General features: G+C 41.6%; 1 protein-coding gene across 1 annotated transcript; it reads right to left on the bottom strand.

Moving 5' to 3' along the window:
- Positions 1-2,474: 2,474 nt before the first annotated feature.
- TVP23C (trans-golgi network vesicle protein 23 homolog C) lies at positions 2,475-9,824 on the bottom strand. Its single transcript, XM_056859853.1, has 7 exons — positions 9,750-9,824; positions 7,996-8,078; positions 6,258-6,402; positions 4,690-4,779; positions 4,388-4,519; positions 4,158-4,286; positions 2,475-2,680 (listed from the first exon to the last, which is right to left on the bottom strand). Exons 1-7 carry the CDS (start codon positions 9,759-9,761, stop codon positions 2,651-2,653), a joined length of 621 nt encoding a protein of 206 aa, XP_056715831.1. The 5' UTR covers positions 9,762-9,824; the 3' UTR covers positions 2,475-2,650.
- Between the last annotated feature and the right edge of the window lie 587 nt (positions 9,825-10,411).

Raw genomic sequence — 10,411 nt, 5'->3', positions numbered from 1 at the left:
AGTATTTGTTAATCAGCACAAGAGACACTCTACATCACTGTAGACAAACAATGCCTGCAGGCCAATCAAAAAATTCCATTGAACAACTTTAAAAATATATATTTCTCTGAAAAAACATGTTAATTTGAGGGATTTCACAAACATGCACAATGCAGATCAGAGATTTTTACAGCTTGAACACACTGCTTTAGTATCCTCCAAATAGAAAACTCCAGCTTTCCATTACAGATATCTAAATATAAATGCAAATGACTAAAAATCCCTTGCCAGCTACAAATTCTTCTTTTCTGCATGAAAAGTTCAACGATTATTAGACATTTTATTCTTTTTACCACTGGAGCTTTTTAGTCACCTTTCTTCATGGTGATTAAATATTGTTCTCCTAAACTCAGTTTGATAACAGGATTGCATTCTCCAAACATCAACATCTAACTCTGAAAGCAGCCCTACCAGCCACAGTGCAAATGAGCCAAGGACCAGGTCACCAAGCAACACTTCCCTGTCTGTGGCAGCAGGGGGGAAAAGGGGGTAACGCTGCTTACTGAGGATGACGTGCTGAAATCCAAATCCGGGCAAAACACAAGACTAGATCATGATGTACTTGCTTTTTCACATGGCTCTCTCAGACTGAAATTTTTGTTCATCAGCCTCTGAAATTTAAAACTTCTCCTTGAATGAATTAAAACAAAAAAACAGTTCTGTGCATTACAGTTGCATCTTAGGGACAGTTCTGATAGAACCCTGGTTTGCTCATACTAAGCATGGTGTGGCATAGAAATAAGCTTTGGGCAGTCATGCATCTCTACATGGGCATAGAGTGACTTGTACAAACTAAAGCTGACATAGGTCAATGTGGATCCAACTATACCCCACCTGTACAACTAATCCACAGCGAAGAGGAATGGAGGATCACATAGGTAGGGCAGATAAGAACTTAAGAAAAACCATGCTGGATCAGGCCAAGGCCCATCAAGTCCAGCAGTCTGTTCACACAGTGGCCAACCAGGTGCCTCTAGGAAGCCCCCAAACAAGACAACTGCAGCAGCACCATCCTGCCTGTGTCCCACAGAACCTAAGATAATAGGCATGTTCCTGATACTGAACAGGTATGCATCATGAATACTATTCATTTTGACTAGTAGCCAATGCCATGGATAGCTCTATGCTCCACGAACATGTCCACTCCCCTCTTAAAGCCTTCCAAGTTGGCAGCCATGACCACATCCTGGGGCAGGGAGCTCCACAATTTAACTATGTGTTGTGTGAAGATGTTAGACTATATGTACAACAAAGGATCTGTTCACATAAAACCATCTGTGGGTTGGATCCAGCCAGCTTTTACGCTCAGTCTTATCCAATTCCGATCTGTACCACAGCTCTTTCCCCACATGACTTTTGTATCTGCAAGTCCCATGATTCTCAGTCTTTTTGGGCAGTCAAAAGGGAATGCCTCCTTCCTTTTTTCCCCTAGAAAAAGCTGGTTGGATCCAACCCTGCATGCGATGAAGTACATTTGCATGTATGTACACATGGATAAGAGCCATTTCTGAGCTCCACTGGTTGTAGACTGTATGTGCTGTGGTCATGTGTGAATGGCACCTAAACGTTACTATGTACCTATAACAGAAGCAGGAGAGATACTCCTAGTCATGCTAATAGATATACTGTTCCAAATAACAGCTCATGACACTTGTCAGCTCTCCAGTGTCAAGGACAGAGCACACTTCTATAAGGGATGGTTATTAGCTAATCTGCATTACTGTTTTGTCACTTTCTGCAGAAAATTACCGGATAAGCACAGTAACGATTTCACTGATAGCCCAGGGAAATGGCTGCCTCAGTGTTTGGCTCTACACACTGAGGTTCCCAGTACTCCCAACAAGTTTCCGAACAACCCCATTAAGGTGCAGACACATTCCTTTGCCTGTTTGCTCTGCTAGCCCTTCAGAGAAAAATTAAAACTGCAAACCCCTATATAATCCTGGTGGACTATTAAGCCACATCATTACAATTCAGCCTTCCTTTGGAGGGAAAACAACAAACAAACTGAAGGGGGAGTGTTTGGAAGGGAAAGGGCTAGATCATGTCACAGTCAGAAAATGGGGGGCGGGGGGGCGGGGGAGAGACCACACTACACAATTGCAAGTCCTGCAAGCAGGAGAGCAAAAGTCTTTACACAGAGTCCATTGTGCAAGTTAGAAATATCTGGGTCCTTCCATTTCGACTGTAGACCTGGAAGCCTTACCAAGCCTCTTTTTGATTTCTAGCCCTTTAGTTGACGTTTTCCAAATTTTCCTCTCCACCCCATCCCATTCATAGCATTGAGACTTTGGGACACAATGCCACAGCAACACCAAAGGGAACAGCTGCCTTGTACCTAACTTGTGTTGCAGCACAAACAGCCACTATCAAGGAAATTTACTGGCCTAACTGGAGCCATCTGGTCTAAAGAGTCCAGCATCTAGTTAGGTAACAGGAAGGGCTTCTAAAATAAGACTTGCAAGGAACAAGCAGCAACCTGTGTTTCTATAAGATTATTTAATTACAAAAATCCACACACAGATTATAAATCTCTGGTTCAGAGGGCCAAGGAAATACTTCTCATTCTCCAGAAGAAACCAAATCAAAAATGGAGGACTCTTCGTGATTTTCAAGATACGGCCTCCTCTTTGGCCACAGTCTGCAAAAGAAAGCAATGTAGTGTTAGATCAGAAATGAACAGGAAGCAGAAAGATTCTGCATGCAGGAGGAGGGGGGTGATCACTCAAGATAGTAAGCTGTCCCTAGTTCTGAAAAAGGAGGTATTAGGGTTTGAAACAGGAAGCAAGCTGAAGAAAAACAGGACATATTGGTACAATGGCATCAAGAGGTGAGGTTAAAGTAAAAACTGCATGACAACCACAGGCACCAGCTTTCAAAAAGCAAATTTCAAACTCAGTGAATGGGGGGGGGGGGATATTACACTTCTCAGAATAACCCAGGAAAGTACAGAACAGGATGTATTCAAAGTTTCATGCCTCACTGTTTCACGCACACCTAGGCAAAAGATAGACAAAATAGTAGTACTTGGAAGAAATAATTTCCTCAACAGTGGTAAAGTTGAATTGACATCTTTTATACATAATAGGCTAATTGCGGAATTTCAGGAAAAATTGATTTTTAAAATTATACAGCTAGAAATTTGGAACAGAACTGAATCATATTTAAAATAAAAGAGCATTGGGTAATAAGCAGGCAATAAATGTGCTAAACGATATGGAACAATATGTTATAAACAAAGAATGTAATTTAATGAGGTTGACAATAGAATTGCCATTTTGAATGGCAAGCTTCATATATATTGTTATATTGAGTTTAGGTTTTAATGTATTTGTAGTTGTTTTTTAATGTTTGTTAAAATACAATTGTAAAAAAAATAGTGGTAAAGTTGGAAAATTCAGACACCTGGCTCTTGAACCCCAAAGGTCTTTTCAGCCAGGCTTTAACTTAAGGATTTCATCTTTTTAAGCTGTTTTTATGGTCTGCTTCTAGTCTGAGAACCATCTTATGAATATTGTTTTATGGTGTTTTTATGGTCTAGGCTTCTTTTTTACGACTTTATTGTATTGTTTGTTTTTTTACTTTGTGAGCTGCCCTGAGCAGTTCTTGGGAGAAGTGGCAAAGATTTTCCAAATAAATAATAAAGCCTAACACTGACTGCACCAAAAGAAGTTGCCCCAGAAAATATACAATGCAAAATCAGATTGCATCAGATTACCAACACCAACTGCCCCCTGAGATCCCAGCGTCGGTCAACGCTGATGGCTGCTTTCCCCTAATGGGTTAAATCTGGCAAGGAACAGAAAGTTTTCTGTGGTTGCGCACATCTTACGGAAGTACCTCCTTACAGAGATACAGAAGGTCACATCTCTGACATTTTTTTAAAATGTTGGTTATAAAAGTTTCCTTTTATAAAAGACCTTCAAAGTTGACAGTGAAGGTTTTGGGATAGGTGCTAGATTACATTAAGGGACTAAGTATTTTATCACTAAATTGCTGGATCTTTTTTTATCATTACTGGTTCGAGCTCTGCGTGAAGAAGAAATATAGCTCTCAAACGCACACGGACGTACACAGACAGCAGGAAAAAAGGATTACGTAAACCAAATCGGAAGTACCTGCTTCAAGAACTGCTTGCCTAGATAGGAAGTCGCCAGGCTGGTCAGGTTCTTCCTGCTGCCCACTTTGCACCGGATATAACCATAAAGATTAGCTCCTTGTAAAGTCACACCCAGGATCACCACTGCCTACGAAAGACACAGGGCAAAACTGGGGCAATCACTGCCGTTTGCCTCCAAAGGAACTGGCCTAGTCAGGCATTTCCCAGACAACTAGTCGCTCAACTCACCAGCCACTTCACTTTGAAGGAGAACAGGGCGCTGAAGGCAAAGATGATCCAGAGTAAAGGGCATGTGATCAGACCTAACCAGAAGATTCTGGACTCTGCTTCTGACGTGAGTTTCTTTCCTGTAGCAGAGGCCTAAGAATGTAAAGAAGTAAAACAGGACTTGCATCGTATTAAAGCCCAAGAACTGAATGTTATATGTTTCCCTACAAAGGAATACATGGGACCCTGCTGTGTGGTTTTTTTAAGCAGAGAACCACAAGTCAACATCTCCCTAATGCCCACAATAATCAGGAGATATTTACCTTCCTGGCTTCAAACACCCAGTGGCTCTTGCCGTCATCATCAACCTGGTTCCACCAGCGGAGGCCAACCATCAACCTCCCTGTGATATTCTAGAGATAGAGGGATACAACGTGAACTCATAGCCTTACAGAAACATACAGCGTTCTAAATGGAAACACTAGTTTCCAGATATCGCAGGACTACACCACACACCACCAATGAAGAGGCAGTGCATTAACATGAAAGACTGCTATACTTGTACCAAAAACAACTTGGCTATTGTCTTCTGGAAAGGGCAATTTCAAGTACTTGTTCAAAGAGCCCACTCGTTATTTTTCTGGTGTGTACACTGCTTGATAAACATGGGGCAGATACACAGATAGCATTTTCAACATGTCTCAGGGAGAGAAGGCATGCATCTGCAAATGTGACTGAATAGATGGAGAAAGTAAACAAATGTGTTACTACATTTGAATGTGTCCAATTCAGTCATAAATAGAGTATCTGTGCCCATCCACCCAAACCTGAGATGACTTGCTGCTCCACACAATATTTTAAAATCAGAATGTCTGTTAAGCAAATAAATACGACATCGATACAGCGCCATAATAGTTATTTGTACACCCTTATTTCACTGGCGATAAAAATGGAAATGTCAAAACTCATAAAGGATCAAACGTGAGGCAAATTAAACAGCTGGAAGGGGTTTCCGGCAGGACAAGCTGTTGTATTTCAGATATTTGGTTATCTAGTTATTTCAGTTTCATATGAGCTGCATTTATCCCTAATTTGGCACCTTAACAGAATCTAAAAGTTTTAGTTTCAGGTTATGAGAGAAAAGTGATGCAAACAGAATGGGCTTGTAGTCACTGCATTTCTAAATAAGGTTATTTTTTTCCTATGTGCACATTTGAAAACAAAACACTCCATTGTTCAAGCTACAGCTTGTATCAGCTCCTGGGATGTAACTACACAGGCTCTCACCACTATGGGAAACAATTCCCATAGGCAGAGAAATATTCCGAGCACCAGAAGAGGCTATAGCCAGAATTATGGTGATCAGGGTTTTTGTGCATCCCCCCCCCCCCAATAAGGGACTTTGCAGGGACATCACACAGGCTCTCCATTCAGTCTGCGGTCCTTTCTGACGACTGATACTTCTTAACATAAAAAACTATATTTCTTAGGACTCTGGGACATGTTCAGAAACTTCTAGACTATGGTGCCCTGATAGCAGTACACTTATCACCCATATTTATAACTAATTGAGACTTCAGACTGGTGACTAAATTCACAAATAATTAAAGATAACTAATTATAAGGCAGAACCTGCATGTGCCACCCATTTCTAGGTGTTATTCTTAAAAGGAAGTTGTGGAAAGATGCACCACACGTACCTAGAGGCCATGTTAGCATAATCAAGACCAAAAGACTGCAAAGGATTCAACCCCTCCCTCTACTTTTGTCACTGAACTTAAAGCGAATCTCAGCTTAAGAGTTGGACCTGTGTCCCAACCATGTCTGTCCCCACCCTTTCTTTGATACCAACCATGCTGAAGTACCACCACGGATCAAGGGAATGATTTACCTTCACTGCCCAGAAATCACACGACAGAAGCAGGATGATCGTCACCACACAGGCTATGTAGCTGGTGCTGAACAATTCGCAGAGTAAATAGACAATCACTGCACTGGTTCGGAAGAACAAATGGAAAAAGGAGGCTATTGGATGTCTGTGAAAAACGCAACAAGACAGCAATTCAATTCTTGAACCACATGTTTACTTGTCCAAACAGCTTAGAACAGGGCTACAGCTTTAATCGTAATTCCCGGCGTAGTGGGATTTCATACAGACAACAGTACTCAGGCCAAACAGGAAAAGTAATTCAGCCCACAATACAGGTCTCTCTAACAGCACTTACTTGCCAAAAATTGTACGCTGCTGATCCATGGCATACATTTCTTTCCTTCCAACACAGTAAGACACGTAGGTGAATCATTCATGTGGTACTTAGCCCAAGATTTATCACTTTTTAACACCAGAAGGACACAGAATGCACACAACTAAGGCTTCATCTTCTCCCATAGTACCCACAGTTGCTATTCATAGAATCATAGCGTTAGAAGGGACCAACAGGGTCATCTAGTCCAACCCCCTGCACAATGCAGGAAATTCACAACTACCTCCCCCACACACACCCAGTGACCCCTACTCCATGCCCAGAAGATGGCCAAGATGCCCTCCCTCTCATGAACTGCCTAAGTTCATAGAATCAGCTTTGCTGACAGATGGCCATCTAGTACTGAACCAGCATTGCTGACAGATGGCCATCTAGTACGGGACTTTCAGCCAGTACTGGACTTAACTCTCAAAGATCACACTGTTCCCATGCTAATCTATGCCCTTAAGAAGCTATGCACTAGTTTATAGGATCAAGCAGCTGATTTCCTGCACATCTCACACAGTGCCTCATGAAGGTACTGTTAGTTGGGTGGTACTAAAACAATGCTGGAGAGTGATCCAGCGCAAAATGAGAGATGAAGCTGGGTCACAAGGTTATTCTCCCTTTTACTATTTCAGACCACCCTCTTCATTTTTCACAGTGTGGTGTAGTGGTTAAGAGTGGTGGTTTGAGCGGTGGACTCTGATCTGGAGAACCGGGTTTGATTCCCCACTCCTCCACACGAGTGGTGGAGGCTAATCTGGTGAACTGGATTTGTTTCCCCACTCCTACACAGGAAGCCAGCTGGGTGATCTTGGGCTAGTCACACTCTCTCAGCCCCACCTACCTCACAGGGTATCTATTGTGGGGAGGGGAAGAGAAGGTGATTGTAAGCTAGTTTGATTCTTTCTTACGTGGTAGAGAAAGTCAGCATATAAAAACCAACTCTTCTTCAAAGTCATATCTAAAACAAGTCTTTCCACAGCTATAACAAAAGAGCTCCAGCTCATCTGTTCTGGATTTATCTGAAGTCGAAACTGCCTACATAAAAATCAGGAAATATTTATTTCAGGCTATAGACCTGAAGAATTATTTAGCCCTCAGACAGAACAAAGAATACTTTTATTTCAATCCGTACAACATTATCTATGTGTCTGTGTGTATGTATGATTATGGGAATGTAACTGCATATTCTGTCTCATATGTTCTGCAAGAAAAGGCATACAAGATCCCTACAGTCAAATCATGCATTTCCTTGAAACAAATACACTCCTACGAAAACAAGGGGGCAACATGCAATGATGAGCTTGTTGTAGCTCAAAACTGGCAGCCAGAGGCCACTGTGCTGTTATCATACACTCAGCCACATCAGCAGACACTTACTTTATTTTTGATTTTTTGGGCCTCCTGGACGTTTCATCATCAGCATCAAAGAGTGACACATCTTCTGTATCATCACTACTCTCCTGGAAAGGCAAATGGACAAGGTAAGTCAGGAAACTATGGAAAAAACCCTATAGACTTAAACAGACATGGTGGCTTGATTCTCTCTGTGCGCTAATACACAATTAACTTTGTCTGGAAAATATTACCAAACTGATTAAAACTAGGGTGAACAATCTTAAACGGCAGATTTAGCCAACTAAAGTTTTATTAGAATGACTAGGAGCAAATATTAGTGAGGCTGAAGCTTCAAGGCACATTTGCTAATTTTTAAGGCTATTTTTGTTTCAGGTAACTTACAGTTTAAAATATCACTTTTCCTTCAGTATGTATTATTTTGAGGGTTTGGTAATATGTAAATTAGTTTAAATTTAACCCACTAATGAATTAATCAATTAAACTATAGCTGACTAGTCAATTTAAAAAAATCTTTTAGGACAGAAGAGAGAGAGCCTAAATACCTCATTGGCTTTAAGAAACATATTGCAAATCTTTGTCCCCAAGTCACTCACACATCATAAATATTTCACTTGGTATGGATAAAGAATACATTTAGAGTTCCCAGTGGTAATATAACGGGTGAACACCTCCATAATTAATGTTTTCTACCTATTTCAGCAAAATTAAGGAAATGCCAGTTACTGAAACTTGTGAATGGCCTCTGTACTTTTGAACACAAGACACTGCCTTATGTCAAATCAGAACATTGGTTTCTTAAAGCCACTACTGTCTACTTTGACTGACAGAAGCCGTCTCAGGCTGAAGTTTTTCACATCACATACTACCTGACCTTTTAAATTGGTAATCCAACTTTGGTATTTTACATAATTGTGTCTCGCTCCACACTTCCAATATTTTATGTCCCTAGACCCTACTGTTTACATTTTTTCCCCCTTCAACGGCTCATGCAGAACGCCTGCCTAATGAATACCAACGACACACCTCAGACAAAGTGGGTTCTAGTCCACAGAATCTTATACTGGAAGCGGGGGGTGGGGGGAAATCCTAGTTTCCACAAGAGTCCTGCTTATTTTGGTTGCTGCAGACGCACCAAGATACTCCTCTGGTCTAGTTTTTTGGAAGTTTTAAAACAATGTGATCTGAAATAAATAAAAGCAACTAGGGCGAAGGGAGAAGAAGCGTGCCCCACATCTTTTTTTTTTTAATAATTTTTATTTTTCTTCATTTAATATATCCATAAAAACGATATAATAATAACAATAAAGAGAAAAACAAATAGTATTCTGATTTAACAATCAAACGACTTCCCCCTCTCCCGTCTAAAAGCAAATTGTATAATCTTTTGCTAACGTGACTAATCCCAATATTATTTTGATTAATCCGTTCTTGTCGTATCCAACATTATGAAATCAATACCTAATATAAGAATTAATACAAAGTATGAATAAGGGATTAGATCAATTAGTATCCTTTAAACGGTCCCGTTGAACCCCACATCTTTAGGGCTGGGGGGCATGCCTGAGCAGCGAGGAGCGATGGCCAGACTTTCCCCCCTTCCCCCCCCAGCAACAACTTCTGCCGCCCTTTGCAAGAGCTACTTTCTCCCACGACATTTTGCTCCCCCCTCATCGCTCTCCCGCAACTCGCCGCCCTCCCCGGCATTCGGCGACAACCTCTGACCCAACAACCGGCAGGACGACAACAACACCCGCTTACCCCCCACCCATGCCCACCTGCCGCAACATCGCTTCCGCCGCCACGTCACAGCACCATGCGTCCCGTTCAACTGTCTACGTCATCACCAAGCGACTACCGCGCTGAGTTAGGTTGGGGGGGAAAAACAACAACTCTGAATTTCCGGTCCCATAAACGGAAAAGACCGGCCTCGGCCATGATTCTCTCGGACGCTCTAGCCCCGGTAGCTTTATGGTAAACCTCTCCTGTTTTCGGCGTTTAGTTCGAAACCGGAACTGCGCCGCAATGAAAACTGCGACGGTGCGTGACTCTCCCTCGTTTTCTCTCTCTATGGTTTCTTTTGATTGGCGGCTGGCCGATTCCATTAGGAACGGGAGGCGCCTCTAGTTTCATTTAGAGATGCATAGATGGAGCCGAGTTAACGGTTGGCAGTCACTGGGGTGCACTGGAATTATTATTATTAATGTATATTATTAATTAATTGTATCATTATTAATTGGGGAAGGAAAAGTTTGTTATTTTACTGAAGGTTTGAAGAAGCCGTGTTAAAGAGGAATCCAAGCATGTATTACCACTCTTCTCAAGATTTGTTATCAGTAGTACTTCCCACCAATTCATCCTCCCTACAATATACCAATAATGATTTTTGAAAAAAAAATTTTTGATGCAGGCCAGTAAATGCACAGGCGAACAACTCATT

This window comes from Euleptes europaea, chromosome 1 (genome assembly GCF_029931775.1).
Source record: "Euleptes europaea isolate rEulEur1 chromosome 1, rEulEur1.hap1, whole genome shotgun sequence".
Lineage (NCBI taxonomy): Eukaryota > Metazoa > Chordata > Lepidosauria > Squamata > Sphaerodactylidae > Euleptes > Euleptes europaea.
The sequence above is the reverse complement of the archived record's forward strand: the minus strand, read 5'-3'. Positions and strand labels throughout refer to the sequence as shown.